This window comes from Bos grunniens, chromosome 21, assembly GCF_055505025.1.
Source record: "Bos grunniens cultivar Pamir isolate PY7600 chromosome 21, Bosgru_T2T1.0, whole genome shotgun sequence".
NCBI lineage: Eukaryota > Metazoa > Chordata > Mammalia > Artiodactyla > Bovidae > Bos > Bos grunniens.
Genome location: NC_141185.1, coordinates 13,862,193 through 13,880,326, shown reverse-complemented (window position 1 = coordinate 13,880,326; position 18,134 = coordinate 13,862,193). Strand labels below are relative to the sequence as shown.

Genomic DNA, 18,134 nt, shown 5'->3' with positions numbered 1-18,134 from the left:
TGACTTTATTCCACTCTGTACAGCTCACTCCGCCTAGGTCTACCACCCCCACTAGATGGCGTGCTAGGAGAAGAGCCCTAAATTGTCCTCCTTGGAACCTGCATCCCTGCTGCTGGCTCAGCTGGTAAAGAATCTGCCTGCAATTCAGGAGACCTGGGTTTGATCCCTGGGTTGGGAAGATAACCTGGAGAAGGGAGAGGTTACCCACTCCAGTATTCTGGTCTAGAGAATTCCATGGACTGTACAGTCCATGGGGTTGCAAAGAGTCAGACACAACTGAGCAAATTTCACTCACTTACTTGGAACCTGTGACTACATTAGGTTACAAGACAAAGAGGAATTAGGCATGGATGGAGTGAATTTAAGGGTTTCCCAGGTGGCTCAATGGTAAAAGAATCTGCCTGTTAATGCAGGAGATGCAGAAGATGTGGGTGCAATCCCTGGGTCGTAAGGATCCCCTGGAGGAGGAAATGGCAATCTATTCCAGTATTCTTGCCTGGAAAATTCCATGGATAGAGGAACCTGGAGGGCTACAGTCCACAGAGCTGCAATTCCAAGGAGTCAGACACAACTGAGTGACTGAGCATGCATGCACTCACAGAATGGATTTAAAGCTAATCAGAAGACCTTGAGATGAGAGGATTATCTGGGATTATCTGGGTGGGCCCAGGGAAATCATACAAATCCTTAAAAGTGGAAGAAGAGGCGGAAGGATTGGTCAGCGAGATGAGGCAACAGAAAAAGATGTGATTAGAAACATGTGAGGGACTTAACTTGTTGGCTCTGCAGGCGGAAGACCAAGGAAGAGGCCAAGGAAGAAGGTGGCCTCTAGAAACTGAGAAAGGCCTTCAGCTGACAGCCAGCAAGGAAACAGGGCCATCAGTCCTACAACCGCGAGAAACTGAATTCTGTGGAATGTAAATCAGTGTAGCCACTACGGAATACAGCGTGGAGGTCCCTCCAAAAGTTAGAACTAGAAATACCATACAATCCAGCAATTCCAATTTGGGGTATATATCCAAAGGAAATGAAAATAGAATCTTAAAGAGATATCTATACTGCTATGTTGATTGAAGCATTTATTCAGGCTAGCCAAATTATGGAAATACCCAAAATGCACATCAATGGATAAAGTTCATAACGATAGATGTGATATTATTATCAATTAATATCATCATCATATGAATAATATAATATTAATAATAATCATATGACTATTATTCAGTCATGAGGAAGAAGGAAAAGCTGCCATTTGCAACAACATGGATAAACCTTGAGGGCATTATGCAAACAGAATTTATGAGTTTAGGCAAACAGAGAAAGACAAATGCTACAAGATATCACATATGTAGAATCCAGAAAAGCCAAACTTAAAGAAACAGAGAGTAGAATGGTTGTCATCAGGGGCTTGGGGGTGGGAGAGATGAGGAGATGTAAAATGGTACAAACTTCCAGCTAGAAGATAAGTTCTAAGGAACTAATGCACAGTATTGTGAGTATTATGAACAATACCTATTGTATACTTGAAAAATGCTGAAAATAAATCCTGAATGTTCTCACCACAAAAAAAAAAAAAAAAAGGTAATTATGTGACAGGAGGGAGGTGTGAGCTCTAAGCTATGATGGTCGTCACACTGGAATACATAAGTGGATCGAGTCAACACACTGTACACCTTAAACTTGGACGCCATCGTATGTCAATTATATCGCAATCAAAATACAAGAAAAAAGAAACTGAATTCTGCCAGCACCATCATGAGCAAGAAAATGGATTCTTCCCTCCAGTCTCCAGAAAGGAACAAGGCCCTGCCAACACTTCAGTGTTAGCCTGGTAGAACCCCCATCAGGCTTCTGACCTGTACATCTATAAGGTCATATAGTTGTACTGTGTAAGCCCCTAAGTTTGTGGCAATTTGTGAAGGCAGTCCTAGGAAACTGACGCAGATGGGGAGCTCCTTGATGGCGGCGATCAAGCCTTCCTCATCTTCGCCCTGTCGCACAGGGCTTACCAGTGCTGGGCACAAAGAAGGTGGCCAGCGGAAGAGCTCATTGATTTCAACCATCCCGTGGCACTGTTTCTGCCCATTTCTGTGGGCAAGGCTGGTACAGACTTGACAATACTGAACACCAGCTGAGAGAGAAACGGCCCTGCGATGGCGCTGTGGCTGCACCCCCGCCCTGCGAAGGACCTTCAGGGCCTCATACCTAAACACTGTCCTGACGAGCGGTCCAGGTCAAAGCCGTTAGTACACTGTTGCTGCAGGAAGGAAGAGAAAAAGGAGAGGTCATTTTACTTACTTTTTTTTTTTTTTTACTACAGAAGCATTCTAACTGCATCACAGAAAGTACAGGAAATGGGTAAAGAAACAAGGCATTTGTAACACCAACATCTGTGTTATAACTTAGGTATTTTTATTACAATCATTTTACACCTAGCATCACTTTTTAAACTCCCGCATCATTGTATCAAAATGCCCAGTTTTAGCAAATGGTTACTGGGGCCTTTTCCTGCTCTAGTTCTGAAGAGCAATACTAATCACATCTGATGTGCCCAGCGAGGCTTGCCCTGTACTCACCCCTTCCTGGGAGAGAATATTATTGCTTTAAGGTCAACTACTCTCTTTCTTTGGGGGCTATTTAACTCCTTTCCAGTGCCCAGCATGAGTTCTTTGGCCCCTCTGAAATCTTGTACCTGATTACAGGGTCTGTGTATAAAATAAATCTACACAGTGATGTAGTCAGTTTTCTAAGAGAAACAGAATTGGGGAAGTTCTTCCGTTTTAACCTCAGGAAGACAATTACACAAAGATGCTTCCAGAGATAGCCAGGTCTCAACAGCCCCCGAGGGTTGCAGGCTTCCCATACAACTTGAGTTACAACTTCATGCATTTAGAAAAATCTCATGGGCTCAACAATCAACCTCTAGAGCTGACATGTTACAGGAATAAGTCAAGGAGGTGTGGTTTTGCCTGGCTTTCCCTATGGTTTGGGGGGAGTTAAACTTCCCTGAGCTATGGGTTGATATGTGGAGATGGTAGATTCAGCTGCATTCCTGGGAGTGGATTCAGGTATCTTAGGGCCTTGGGGCAAAAGAAATGGAATGAATGAGCCAGGAGGCTGTGCCATAAAGTTCAGAAAACCAGTATATGTGGTAAGTCTCAACCTTCGTTTGCTAAGTGCAGGTGTGGGTTCAAGTCTACTGACTGGCTTCCAACTCTCACTCCAGCCCCCACTCACTGCATAACTTTTCTATGCCTCGGTTTTCTCATCTGTAAAATGGGGATGATAGTACTTACATCTGAGTGGTTGTAAGGACTAAATTGTTAATGTGCCTAACATGCCTATAATGCAATAAACACTATATTATAAACACGGCCCTCTCTGGATCTAGATGCCAACTGTCACCACAGAGCTATAATGGAGAATGCCAAGACCTTTCCAAGGCCTAAAAGTCTTTGGTGGGACTTCCCTGGTGGTCCAGTGGTTGGGGCTTTGCCTTCCAAGGCAGGCGGTGTGGGTTTATTTCCTGGTCAGGGAGCCAAGTTCCCATATGCCTTGTGGCCGAAAAAAATGAAACGTTAAACAGAAACAATACTATAACAAATCCAATAAAGACTAAAAAAATGGCCCACATCAAAAAATTAAATCTTTGCTACTTTTCTCAAGATTCTTTCCACCACCAATGAAATCTATTTCAAAATTCTTAATTTTGAAAAAACATTTAAAGGATGTGATCAAAACAAATGTGAATTAAAATTCTAAGATCTCCTTCCTAGACCCTGAAAGTTTGGGAGAGCATTGAGTGTTTGGTTGGTCCTGTTTCAGGGCTCTGGTGTACACAGCTGAAACCAACAGTTGGAGGGGCTGTGTTGGTGATTTTGTCCTGACTTCTATATGTTCATGTACATGCATGTGCATTTCCATTTGACTACGTGGCCCCTCAGCCCTGCTCAGAGGTGGGGCTTCTCTCATTTCTGAGCTGGAGATGCAGAAAGGCTGCCCTGAGCTCCTTAGGAGGGATCTGCCACATTTCTCAAGAGCTGACACAAACATCACTTTTGTAAAGTCAGGGATACTGCAGGCTTCTCCACATAGCCCCGCAGGAGCTTAAGATCCCCCTTCACACTCTTCCCAGGGGTCTGGGCCAGAGCCGGGTCTTCACTGGTTGGGAGCTGAGTCACCCTTCCTCTGCCCACCTCCTCCAGTCAGGACACATACACACACATGGGCAACACGGGGAGAACAGAGAGGCACCACTGCCCAGAAACACTAGAACATGCTTGAGTTTTTAGCACTTACCCAACGAACACAAATGAGGCAGCATGATCTGATTATAAGAGCCTTGGATGGCAAATCAGGACACCAAGGTCCCAGCCCTGCCACTTACAAACTGCACCAGCTGGGGCAAGTCTCAGCTTCCCTGAGCCCCAGCCTTAACCTCTGTACAATGAAGAGCTAGGCTCAGGTAAACGACACGATCCTAGGATTCTAAAATGCATGGCTGGACACCCTCAGCCTGTTTTTTAACATACTTCACGACAAGTAACAAAATAAAAATCTTACCTGTGCATTCCCAGGAGTTGGAAGACAGAGAGCCAGAACGGTCACGGTGAGTATCCTGTGGGAAGTAAGAAGTTGACGTAAACGCCCAAGACACTTCCAGCGCCCGGGTCTGGGGTTATATCTGCATCTTGTGCTGCCCGTGTGTTTACAATGGTGACCCCACCTTGTGCTTGTATTTGGAGGGTGAGGGGCGTGCTCGAGTAGCCGGGGACATGCCAGATGTCCCAACCATCCCGAAGAGAACTACGCCCCTTCCACTGGTTTCATATCAACATATCAACACAACATAATGTGTTAGATGGCATTTTTTAAATAATTGAAAAAAATTTTAATGACATGATTGATTTACAACATTGTGTTAATTTCTGCTGTATAGCAAAGTGATTCAATTATATACATATGTTCTTTTTCATATTCTTTTCGATTATAGTTTATCACCAGATATTGAATATAGCTCCCTGTGCTATACACTAGGACCTTGGGTTTTTTTGTTTGTTTGCCACAGTGTATGACTTCAGGTGGCATTAAAAACAAACAAACAAAAAAATCAGGGCTTCCCTGATAGCTCAGTTGGTAAAGAATTTGCCTGCAATGCAAGAGACCCCAGTTTGATACCTGGGTCAGGAAGATCTGCTAGAGAAGGAATAGGCTACCCACTCCAGTATTCTTGGGCTTCCCTTGTGGCTCAGCTGGTAAAGAATCCACCTGCAATGCAGGAGACTTGGGTTCAGTCCTGGGTTGGGAAGATCCCCTGGAGAAGGGAAAGGCTACCCACTCCAGTATTCTGGCCTGGAGAATTCCATGGACTATATAGTCCATGGGGTCGCAAAGAGTCGGATACAACTGAGCAACTCTCACTTCACTTTAAAAATAAACAGTTTGACTGCTTCAAAGAACAAACCTAACACCCACCACTGTGGTATTAATAATGTATTCACCACTGCTTGACCTTCACTCCTGACCCAAGGGGACTTGCCTGCGTTTTGAACATCTTCACTCTGAAATGACTACAGCGTGAAGGAGCCGTTGTGCCCCCGGATGATGAAAGTACAAATGTGAAGCATGTGAGTTCCCCGGAATGGAGGTGTCACAGGGAACACACACGCTCCCAGAGTGCACCTCACACAGACCCAGATGGAGGACAGGACATGGGGACCCAGGCAGCCCCAAGAAAAAGGAACACAGTGGACACTTAGAAGGAGGTGCCAAGAAACTGTGCATCCACTTTATATCCATCAGGTGGCTATAGCCAAAAAAGCTCAAAGCTAGTAAGGCTGTGGAGAAACTAGAGCACTTGTGCACTGTTGCTGAGAAGGTATGCTGATGCAACCACTATGGAAAGCAGTCTAGAGGTTCCTCAAAAAATTAAAAATGGAACACTATATGATCCAGCAATCCCACGTCTGGGTATACACACAAAAGAACTGAAAACACAAGCTCAAAGAGACTTTTGTACACCCCTGTTCACAGCAGCATTATTCACAACAGCCAAAAGGTGGAAGCAACCCAAGTGTCCATCACCAGATGAATAAACAGTGTGTTACACACATAAATGGAATACTATCAGCCTTAAAAAGGAATTCTGACAAGTGCTACAATACGGATGAATCTCAAGGATCTTATGCTAGGTGAAACAAGCCAATCACAGACAGACAAATACTGTTTGATTCCATTTATATGAGGGACCGAGAGCAATCAAAATCATAGACAGAAAGCAGAATGGTGGGCGTCAGGGGCTGGAGGGAGGAGGGATTAGGGAGTTGTTGTTTGTGGGTATAGAATTTCAGTTTTGCAAGATGGAAAGAGTTCTGGAGATTGATTGCACAACAGTGTGAATGTACTTAACACTATTGAACTGGACACTTAAAAATCGTTAAAATGGTTTTTAAAATAATCTATGCAAATACAGAGCTTTATTTGGTGCTATTATTACTGAGTTCAATAGAGGGTTTATCTGAGCAACTACTACTTGCAGGCAGAAAAACTACAAAACTGACACAGACGCTGCTCTGGAGAGCGGTTTGAGGGGCCATCTGAAACAATAACGTCTAGACACTTTGGTTAGGGCATGGATAGAAACACCCAATGAGCACCAGGAGAGCCAGGCTGGGGCTAGAGAAGGTCAGGGAAGACTTCCTGGAGGAGGTGACCTCAAAGGCTTCTTCAGTAAAGCAGTGGACCTGGGACCTGCTTGAATTTAGTGACCTGTTACGATCAATATACACCTTCACTTTACAATCCCTCCCTTTAGAAAAAGAGAGTTCAAAAGACTACAAAGCTCACTCAATCCATGACACAAGGTTCATAGGAATGAGAAACGCTGGGCTACTTGGAGAGCCCCAGAATTAAGGTGAGGTTCAGAGGAAACAGGACCCTGATGTGGTGCTAGGAGAGGCAAGCCCACTCCCTTCATCTAATCCTCGACCTGAAGAATAATGACCCTAAGAGTCCACAAGCTTTCGTTTCATCTCAGCGCCTGCACGAGACAGGTTCTAGAACGCCGGAGACAGCTCTGACCTTATAAAGTGCAGAGCCAAATCCCAGGGCTTTTTGATATTTGCAAAGGCCAGATTTATATCTGGAAGGAATGAAAGAACAATAACAAATTTATTTTCCAAGCTGTATATTATGAATTTCAATGTTTTCCTGTTTCTTCACATGAAGTTTCCTTTCGGTTGGTTATAAAACCCTGTCTCATTTTTGTTGGAGACAGAACAGGCTGACTGCACATAGTAGACTTCAAGACCTAGTAGAAAAGGCATGCTAACCCCACGTCTCCCCTACCCCTGACTCCCCCGCTCCCTTTGGCCAGAGGGCAGTCCCAGGACAGGTCTCCCCTGAGAGATCCCGCCCCAAGCCCAGCCTCCTGGAAGAGCCCCAGCTGGGGCCTGGGGGCCAAGTAAGCTCCAGGCTAAATGAGACAGTTTTCCAAAAATGAAATAACATCCAAGCATCCCTGCTCTGACAGTGTCACAAACAGTTACGTTTGTCATGAAAAACTCCAGAAAACTCCAAGATAAATTAACTACAGGAACCCTGGGGATCCTCTGATGTTCATAACTGGTCCCCGGGACTTTCAAAAACAGGTGGGTCCACCTATTTTGTGTTCCATCCTCAACTGGGAGGAAAACCAAGAGGGACCAACCAGATCTCAAATCTCAGGACTGTCTGTCAGAGAAATTCTGGTCCCCGATCCAGGATGACAGGATTACAGCTCCATTTTCAGCACACACACACACACACACACACACACACACACACACACACACACAAAATCTGTCTAAAGAAGTTACGTTCTCAAGAGTTCCCTGGATAAAAACTGCAGATGTAATCCAGATAAAGTTCTTCAAGTTTGAAGGATCACTTGACTGGAACTGCAATTTCCTTAAAGAATATCAAAATGTTTGCTTACATGCGTTTCTGTCTGCAGTCCCCACTTTTCATTGGCTCGAGACTTCTGGGTCGCATGCCCTTTGTGAATCCCACACAGACATAGAGCAAATCCAGCCCTGGGAGGTGCAGCTAGCTTGTTCGCTGGTCCAACAGCCGATGCAGCAAAATAACTGCTAGTGAACTAGTAACTGATCTCTCAAATTAAGAAAAAAAAATTTTTTTCTTTTTTTAAATTAAAAAAAGAACAAAAAAAACGGCACACAAATCTGCGGCCCTTTCGGAAAAGAAAGAGGAAAACCAAGGTCTGAGATTTTTGCTGTGCTCTGTCGGATGCTGGCTTCTGAAACTGTCTTATAAAATACCCACTCCCAAAAGAAGACTTCAAGATGGAAATTACAGAGGCGCAGCTTTTTATAATTAACAATATCATTGCATCACTAGCTAATGCCTTTTCCAATATCCTGACACAGCCTGAATCACGGCCATAGCCATTTTCCACCCATCGAGTTTTGAGTAAGGTTTCCAGACCCTGGAGGGAAAAAAAAAAGTCCGGAGCAGAGAACGTACCTTTTGAATCCTGGCATGTCCAAGATGCGTGGGCAGGAGAAGCAGCTGGTGGGGAAAAAGAGGAAGAGCTCTCAGCGCCCGCGGGACCCCGGAGGAGCAGTTCCTGAACTTCGGCCTCCTCTGGGCCTGTGGGGCTCGCCGAGACTTTTATTCCAGGGGGGCCGAGCCGAGGCGTGGAGAGGAACAAGGGGAGAGCCTGGGTCCTCCGAGCCACTGGAGAGCCTACAGAGAAAGCACCTGGTTTTGCTTAGCCCTCTTCAGTAATTCAGCATTAAACCAATTGGAGGAGGAATGTTAAAAATGAACACTTCATTTTCTAAGTATGTTAAACAATGCAAATGGGGCCTCAGTCTGGACACAGCTGGTTCAGATTACAGCGCTCACCAACTGGCTAGACTCCTCACAACAATCTTGGGGCGTCTGCCAGGACCAAGTGCTCAGCGCTGGGAGGAGAGCCCTTTCCCGGCGGAGCAGTCGCCCTCGCTTGGGCTCCCAGCATCTCTATGGAGGCGATTGGCGGGCAAGTGCAGGAGGGTGGGGTGCGGGGCGGTGGGTGGGCGGGTGGCTGGGAGGGCCCGTTGACCCTTTACTTCCCACCCGGGGAGGAGGTCCCCGTGGCTGGGCAGTCGTGGGCCGAGGCGGGGGCGAGGATCTAGAGCATCAGCACTTCGCCGAGCCGTCGGGACACCCGGGAAAGTAACTCCCACCCTGGGAAAAGACTGACTCGAACTCGTGACAAACAGCGACAGGGACTAGAGTCTTTTGATTTATTGGGAAACCAGACCCATCGAAGCAGAGGCTTGGGGTAAGCCGCGGGAGACTCAACGATTTTCCAGAAGGGGTGGGGAGCTTGAGGGAGTGGGAGAGAGGAGGAGGATGGAAACTGGCTGACACGAACTCCAGACGTCAGCTTGTGCAATGCAGATCGGAGAGGACACGCTCAGGCCCGGCCTCATCCTGGGATTCTCAGGGCCATGTTCTTGCTTGAATCAAAATTTGTCCCTGTACCAAATCAATGATTTGGACACCTTAAAGGTACACAGCGTTGTATATCAAGTACATCTCAATAAATCTGGGAAAACATTTTTAATTGAAAAAAGGTGTCCCTTGGCTTGAAAGTGATTTTAACAAGTAACCAGGTGATTTGAAGAGAAAGTCAGGGTAAAGCAGAATGACGGCCAATAATAATAATAAAAGCACTACTCTGAGTCCTTTACATCCGTTACATTGGTGGTTTCATACTATTTCTTTTTCTTTCTTTTCCTTTGTTTTTTAAGCATTGTCTGTGGATCTGTGCTCTCAGTTGTGTCCGACTCTTTTTCAACCCCATTCCTCTGTCCATGAGATTCCCCAGGCAAGAATACTGGAGTGGGTTGCCATTTCTTCCTCCAGGGGATCTTCATGACCCAGGAATCGAACTGCATGTCTTATGTCTCCTGCATTGGCAGGCGGGTTCTTTACCAACTATGCCACCTGGGAATTCCTTTTTAAGCACTAGATCCTTTTTTATCAAATGAAATTTTACTAAAGACCGTATTCTTTTCTTTTCTTTCTTTTGCCGTACCATATGGCATGTGGGATCTTAGTTCCCCAATCAGGGATAGAATTTGAATCCCCTGCATTGGTAGCATGGAGTCTCAACCACTGGACCACCAGGAAGTCTCAGTCTCTATACTTTAAAAGATGAAAATGGATTGGTAGTAGTCCAAGCCCCTCCTTCCCCACCTGCATCTTCCCTTGGGCCCCTCAACACAGCCCTACCTCCAGCTGAGAAAGCACTGATGAGATTCTTTTTTCTCTTTATAAGTCTGTGCATAGGAACTATTATCTCCACTGTGTTGGAGGCGGTTAAGAGAGGTTAGTTTACTCCCCATGATAACACAGCTATTGATACCACTGAGACTCCAAAGACTGCATACTTAGCCTTTTTAAAGGGCTTTTTTTTGGTTAGTAAATGGAGTCCTCCTCATGAAAATACATTTGACAAGAAAGGCGAAATGTTGATGGTTGTTGAAGCTGAGTGTCCATTATACTATTCTATTTACTTTATATGTGTTGGACATTTCCCATAGTAAAGTATTTTTAAAATATATTTACAAGGTTGTTCATTGCTTGGAATAGCAAAAAGTATAAAGAGACATATCATCAATCAATTAGGTATCAATAGGGTTAAATAACGTGCAACCGATAGAAAAAATAGAAACCAATAGAAAAAAGTGGACATATAATAGTACATACTAGATGACAACTTTAACATGGAATTCAAAATAAGGTAGTAACTGGGAGCGGGCACAAGGGAACTACTCCACGCTGGTAATATTTTAATTAGTCGTCTAGATGCTGGCTCCACAGGAGTGGGTACACTTCAGATTTGTGAAATCTTTGATTTGTAAGGTTCATTAATATTAAAAAAGAAAAGAAAAAAAGATCTGTGAAGTCTTATGTATGTTGCACTTTATTTAAAAAAAGAAAAAGACTGAAACAGTTCCTTATGGAACTGTGAGTCATTATGGACTAATAATGAAAGGTTTCTAATAAATTTTGTAGATCAAAATGGAAGAGTATCAGTAATTTCACATAGATCAAACTAATATATTAATAAATATATCAATACATTGTAGAACTGTGTGTAAAGCATGTCACCATTTGAGAAAAATGTATAGGCACAAGTTCTAGCTTGCATATGTATAGAAAAGACTACTCTAGAAGGATATGGGAAGAACTGTTAGCGTTTTTTGTCTCCTAGGAAGGAAATTGTGTAGGCAGATGGGGAGGACATATAAGAGAAGAATTAGCCCTTTCCTGCTTACCTTTTGCTATAATTTGAATTGTGTACCATGTACCATATTGCACCTATTTAAAATATGAGGCTAATTTAATAGTATACGGTATTTGTGTAGAGCTCTTTGGTGGGGTAGAAAGAGGTTTAAATGACTTAGTCCATCACTTCAGTTATATTGTCAACCCTTCTGAAGGATAAGGAAAGAGAGGAAATCAATATGACTGCTTTCTACATGAGCAAAAGGAGTCTTGAAGGCAAAACCGCCCAGAGATCCATCTTGGACCAGAGATCCTTCCCGCCTTAAAACTGTGGGATTGGAATAGAGGAGAGAATAAGCATTTCAATGAAAGTCTGAGTCTTGATTTTTGCCGATTATCTGATGGGTGACCTTGGACAAGTCACTTAACATCTCAGTTTCCTCACCTGTAAAATGGAGATACTATTTATGTCTCGGTGGCTGTGGGAATGAAAGAAAGAGTTAGTCACTCAATTGTGCCCTACTCTTTGTGACCCCATGGACGGCAGCCCACCAGACTCCTCTGTCCATGGGATTTTCCAGGCAAGAATACTGGAGTGGGTTGCCATTTCCTTCTCCAGGAGATCTTCCCAACCCAGGGATCAAACCTGGTCTCTTTCACTGCAGGCAGATTCTTTACGGACTAAGTGACGAGGGAAGCCCTTTACCCTAATGATGTCACTGTATCTAAATTCCCACCCATACACACTGCTCTCCAAAATACCTTTAATAACTAGTAAATTATCCACTTCCATGGGTGAAACAGCCCCACTCACTGTTGAACAGGTCAAATTGCTAGAAAGTTCTGTCTTGCATTGAACCCAAATCTGGAAAAGACCCTGATGCTGGGAAAGACTGAGGGCAGGGAGAAAAGGGCGTGGCAGAGGACAAGATGGTTGGATGGCATCACCAACTCAGTGGACATGAGTTTGAGCAAACTCTAGGAGATAGTGAAGGACAGGGAAGCCGGGTGTGCTGCAGTTCAGGGTTGCAAAGAGTCGAAAGACTGAACAACAGCAATGGGTTACTATCTTCCATGGATTCTATTAATAATTCTTCCCTCTGCAGCCATGGGCTATTCCCTCTTCTATGTAATCAACTTCCTTTTCGTGAAAACAGTTCTGCCCCTTGCCCCTACTGGTATCTTCTTCCCCAGGCTGAACAACACCCTCCCCACCAACCCTGCCCATGTCACATGACCCTGCAGCAGCTGAGTCTGTCTCCTCCCTGGGCTGCATCGCCTCTTGGTTCGCACTGAACTTGCACCAGTGAAATAACCTGCAGTCCACAGACTGTTCAACACCGTCTCCTCCATCCCACACTTGGGTTGCTAATTTTTTTTAAGGGAGACAAGCTCTGCACACATCTCTATTAAGTTTTCATCCATTGTTCAGGATCTTTTTTCAAGATGACTTCTCCTGTCTAAAGTATTAAGTATCACTCTCAGCTTTAACAACTACAGATATGTTGATCTTGACTGTCGTAACTTTATCAGAATTATCAATGAAAAATTTACTGGGACAGGTGCTGGAGTGAAGCCCTCAGTCCAGGTTGGCACAGATCCACTTATTTTGTCAACATTTTGGGGCCACTGCTGATTGTCTACTTTGGGGTGCCACCAACTCCTCTCACTCAGCTTACATTTCTGCAACCTGTCCACAGAGACTGGGTGAGAGACTTTGTCAGATGTCCTGCTAACATCAAAATTCACTTTTTTTTAATCACATTTCCTGATTTAGCAATTCTATTTTAAAAAAGAAAATGAGATTTGTTGAGCATGAACTGCCAAGTGATTGTGGTCGGTTTCTCAGAACTTCTTTTCCTAAGAGTTCTTTGTTTTTGGTTTTTCATTACAAAATAAGGATCTGAACCTCTGCCCCACCTCCCATCATCAGAATCAAATACATCATAACTACAGAACAGCATACAACATGTAAACTGTAGTATAAATGTAAATGGTTATCACCTGCTGAATGGAACTTTCCTGGCTCTAGTGGAGCTCAATTTGTTCACAAGGCCATGGGTTGGAAGACAGATGGACTTTTTTTTTTTTTTTTTTAAGATAATACTTTAGGATTTTCCTGGCAGTCCAGTGGTTAAGACTTCACCTTCCAATGCAGGGGGTGCAAGTTCGATCCCTGGTCAGGGAGATAAGATCCCACATGCTTCATGACCACAAAAAGTAAAACAGAAACAATATATTGTAACAAATTCAATATAGACTTTAAAAACAGTCCACATCAAAAAAAGGTTTGTTTGTTTGGTTTTTTTTGAAAAAAGATAATGCTTCAAATTGGTGGCTGGGGATTCACAAAATTAGACAATGATAGATTTTGATGATTAATACTAAATTGTTTATTTTTTCACTGTCAAAAAATAACTACATTGCAATGTCTTTATAGAAACAAATTCAAAGTGGAGAAGGGGGTAATATTAAATGTCCACGGTTGTGCTAGGCTCTCCACACACCCTCTCCTTTGACTCCCGCAATAACTCTGTCAAATAGGAAAACTCTTCTTATTGCAGAAGGAAAAACAAACCCAGAGAGATCAGAGCCACACAGACACTAAAGAGTCCAGATTCAAGCCAAAATCAAGCCAGATGGTTCTAGAACCAACATTGGCTCCGGCTGACCAAGCCTTGCTTCCCCTGACTTTGCTCTTATACAGCTGGTTCCTACCCTTCGCCCTAGCTCCTCAGGAACACCCCGGAACTCCCGGGGCTCTTCTATCATTACCATCTGTTTCTATTTTCTTAGCACCAATATAGTCTTTTCTTCTCATATTGTCCAAACTTGGCCCCAAACAGCACAAAAACTAAAATGACAGCCAGTGTTGAAGAATAGCATCGGGCAGCAGCTCCACTCCACAGGTCCTCCTACCCTCGGAGGCGGGAAGTTGTTGTCCTGATGCCCCAGTGGCTTCCGCTCTCCTCCTCCCTCCAGCAGACTTCTCAGTCAGTCACCTCCTCACCAGCTAGGCCCGACTTAACCCTCTGAAATCTCACCATGTCCCACCAATTCTCCCAAATGGTGCTCCCTAAGTCTCCTAGTGATCTCACGGCCGAAACAATGACCTTTACTCCGTTCTAATATTCCTTTGTCTCTTTTGTTGCAGGAAAGAGAATGGGGCATGAGAGAATGGTCCTTTCCCAGGTGACGTCTGAGTCCCTGGGACTGCCACCGAGTGTAGGTTCTTGGCTTCTGGAAGGAAAGAGTTCAAGAAAGAGCCACAGTAAAGCCAAAGAAGGTCTACTCGGAGGAAACACACTCCATAAACAGTGTGGGGCATCTCGAAGGGTAAAGGAAGCACCAGGGTATGGGGTTGTCAAGTTTTATAGGGATGGGTAATTACATAGGCTAATGAGTGGGATGAGTATTCCAGCTGTTTTGAGGGATGGGGTGGGGATTTCCGGGAATTTTATTAGTTCACGGGAGTGAACTTTTTGACCTCTACAGTCCGAGTGCCTGTGGGTGTGTCATTGAGCACGCTGATGTGTTACAGTGAGCTTATAATGAGGCTCAAAGTCTAGTGAAAGACAACTCGCCCGCCATCTTGGACCTAGTTGGCTTTAATCACTTTATGTCATGTCCTTGGGCTATGTCATTCTTTTAAAGGATGTGCCCCTTTCCTGTCTCACTTTGAAGTGTTTGACCGTTGATGACCCATCTTCTCTCTTGTGTCCACGACTCTAAGTTACCCTGGTTTTCCTCATGTGACCCTGACTACACTTTCTCCAGACACAGCCCCTTTTATCTCCTCCTCCCTAATAAGCAAAGAGTTCCACAAAGTTAGATCCAGCCTCTCTACTCTTTCGTACTACCCTCTTGTCCTGGGATCACTGGTCCCATAGCTACTATAGGACCTAGGTCTCATAAACTGTCAGCATTTTACACACAACTCTAAATAAATTCCTCTCACATCCCTGACTTGTCTCTTGCTCTGCAGACCCAAATGTTCAACTACTTGTGGAGTATTTCCCCCAATCCATTTCTACTCCTGACTTAGTGGACACATCTCCTGTCTTATCAGACACGTATTAGTTTACTCCCATGAACTAATAAAAAAATCAAAATGATTCCATCCTAGTGGTGGTTTTTGGTTTGGGGGGAATGGCTACCCACTCCAGCATTCTGGCCTGGAAAATTCCATGGGGTCGCAAAGAGTCGGACATGACTGAACAACTTTCACTTCACTTCACTTTGAAGAGTGGTGGTTTGTGGTTTCTTTTTCTTCTTAATAGAAATAGCTCAATATTATGTTTGCTAGTAAAATGACACATGTTCTCATATTATGCTGTATAGGTTGTAGTGCAAATATTTTCCTCAGTTTGTCTTTTGCCTTTTAATCTTCTTTATGATATTTTTGCAAACATGTTTTGCATATTTAAGAATTTAGATGACTTCATCCCATCCTTCATGGTTTCTGCCCTCCTTGACATGCTTATGTTAAACAAACAATGACCTTTAAAAGTATTGGTTCTGTTTCTCTGGAGAGGCTGGACAAATACAGGACTCTAAGCTAAAGCTTTTAACCTTGCTGAGCTTCAAGTTGTCAGCTGTAAAATGGGCCCGGTGGTTAAGATCCAACACTTCCAAAGCAGGGGGCACGGGTGATTCCCTGGTCATGAAGTCAGATCCCACATGCCTCACAGGGCAATGAAAAAAAAAGCGGCAGGGAGCAAAAATATATCACGGTACTGTAAAGGAGATAGTGTTCATAAAGCACCTAGTAGATGCCGAGGCACAGTAGGCCCTCAGAAAAGGTTAGTTCTTTCTCTCTCTCCTCCTCTCTCCCTCTTTCTCTTTCCCATGAGGCACTGATTGGTCAGCAGTGCCAAGTACAAACCCCTACCAGTCTTGAGAATGTTAAAAAAGAACATTGTCTCAAGGAGGGAACCAAGTCCTAAACCTTATAACTCGTTTACTGTAACCCCCTAATTTTAAAAACGTGAAAACTAAGGCCCAGAGAGATGAATTGATCCAATTTTACCCAAGTTCATATCATTAGAAGCAGAATAGGGACTGGAACACAGGGTTCTGAACTTTTGCTCCCAGATTTCTTCTCCTGATATGTGTGGTCTCGTGTACTTTAATGTAACCAACTTTTCGAGGATGTCAGGATTTTTTGCACATACTTGAAATTCTCAGGAAATTCAGCAAATCGTGAAAATACGTGGACTTTTCTCATGGATTGTTTTAACTGATTGTGGTTTTAACATATAACCAAGTATAAAATATGAGATCTTTACAAAAAGATTTTAGGTAAGCACACTCTTTGCCATGGGGCCCCACCAGAGCAACACACAAAAAATATAGCTAATAGCGTTCTGCTAATTTGTCATCTCTGTTTCCTTTGGGCCTGTTTGCTTCCCGACACATAATAGATTGAGGTTTGGGGCAAACTTAATATTTTAAATATAACTTTATAATAGAATGATGTCCAAATTATCTCATTTCCTATTTATGGTCTACACAAAACAAGTGACTCTTAGATTCTTGAGTTTACCAGACCAGTAAAATCAACCCCTTCCCAAATTAGAGAGAATATTATTATGCTGTCAGTTTTTAATTGCTAAATAAAATAAAAAATGTATACAACTATATCATGTCCCCATGTTACACAAAAGAATGGACTTTTAACACCAAAAGTAGGAGAGACTGTGGAAACTTCTCTATGGATGCAGATGGAATGTCAAATTTTAACAACACTCCCAGAGAATTCTTGAACAGGAGAGGCATACATTATTTGACCATCTATTGTTCTACTAAAAGGAGCAAGACTGGCTCTTTAGTTATTACAGTTTTAAGACATGGTATGTGAAAATGCTTTCAAACTGAAAAAGGGAAGTAAGTGAAATGAGAGTTGAAAGTCAATCTTGAATTGATAATCATTGAAGCTGGTGATGGATATACAGGTTCATTATGCTTCTCTCTCTACTTTTGTGTCTACATCCAAAATGTTAATAAAAAGTTTTTAAAATTCTTTAGAAAATATGGCATAATGTTAAGATTTGATAAAGCTGGGTAATGAGTATGCAAGTATTTATTCTGTATCCTTTAAACACACTTTCCTTTAATTTTTGCATTTACAATCACTGCTTTCAAGTTTTTGTGGGCTAAATTCAAAACTTAGACCCACACAGTTTCTCCTAACTGCTTTTTTCCTATGTATGGGTCACACTTTCTTCTTTGCTTCACTCCTAATTTTTGGCTGAAATCTGGACAATTTAGATTATACTTGTTGTGCTAATGATTCTGATATTTTTCTGATTTTTAAAAACTTGATTGGATTTAAGCTGAGAAATCTGTGTCCCTCAGGAGAGATTGCAACTGCTGATGGCTCTGCTGTTTTTATATTATTTTTATCTTTTAGGGGAGCTTCCCTGGTGATCCAGTGGTTAAGACTCTGTGCTTCCAATGTAGGGGGCAAGGGTTCAATCCCTGATTGGGGAACTAAGATCCCACATGCAACAGAGCACAGAGCCCAAAAAAGCACTGCTGTTTTCCTCTTTTTACTCTGGCTCCCCAGAGGGTGCTCCCGCATGGCTCAGTGGTCAGTAGAGGCTGTGCTCGTTAAATTCCTCGAGCCCGAATTGTTTCTGTCCATGGCAGTGGATCTGCGTGTGGACTGAGAAACTCTCAAAGGCCAGTCTCACGATGGCTTAAGGCTTTTCTTCCCACCAGGCTCTCCTGGTTCCCATCAGCCAGGGCCCTTCCATGGCTTCCTCAGTTCCTGGGACTCCCCATTAAATTCCTACTGATGGGCCACTTTGCCCTGTGTAAAGGGAAACCTCAGGCTAGTAACACTGGGT

The 18,134-nt window shown here is 43.5% G+C and overlaps 1 protein-coding gene and 1 long non-coding RNA gene across 4 annotated transcripts in view; one reads left to right on the top strand and one right to left on the bottom strand.

Moving 5' to 3' along the window:
• Positions 1 to 8,999, bottom strand: part of FBLN5 (fibulin 5) — a 93,055-nt gene extending 84,056 nt beyond the window's left edge. The window contains exons 1-4 of one of the 3 annotated variants that reach the window (XM_086363191.1): positions 8,908 to 8,999; positions 8,524 to 8,745; positions 4,564 to 4,618; positions 2,206 to 2,257 (exon numbers count right to left, since the gene is read on the bottom strand). In XM_086363191.1, the coding sequence (XP_086219317.1) occupies positions 2,206 to 2,257; positions 4,564 to 4,618; positions 8,524 to 8,540 (124 nt within the window). In that variant the 5' untranslated portion in view covers positions 8,541 to 8,745; positions 8,908 to 8,999. Of the gene's footprint in view, positions 1 to 2,205; positions 2,258 to 4,563; positions 4,619 to 7,975; positions 8,340 to 8,523 lie in introns of those variants that run through there. The other 2 variants (XM_086363190.1, XM_086363189.1) reach the window with 2 other exon arrangements.
• Positions 9,000 to 9,113: 114 nt separating this feature from the next.
• On the top strand, positions 9,114 to 15,403 carry LOC147349125 (uncharacterized). Its single transcript, XR_015149461.1, has 2 exons — positions 9,114 to 9,328; positions 14,438 to 15,403. It is a non-coding gene; the product is annotated as an uncharacterized LOC147349125 (long non-coding RNA).
• Positions 15,404 to 18,134: the final 2,731 nt, after the last annotated feature.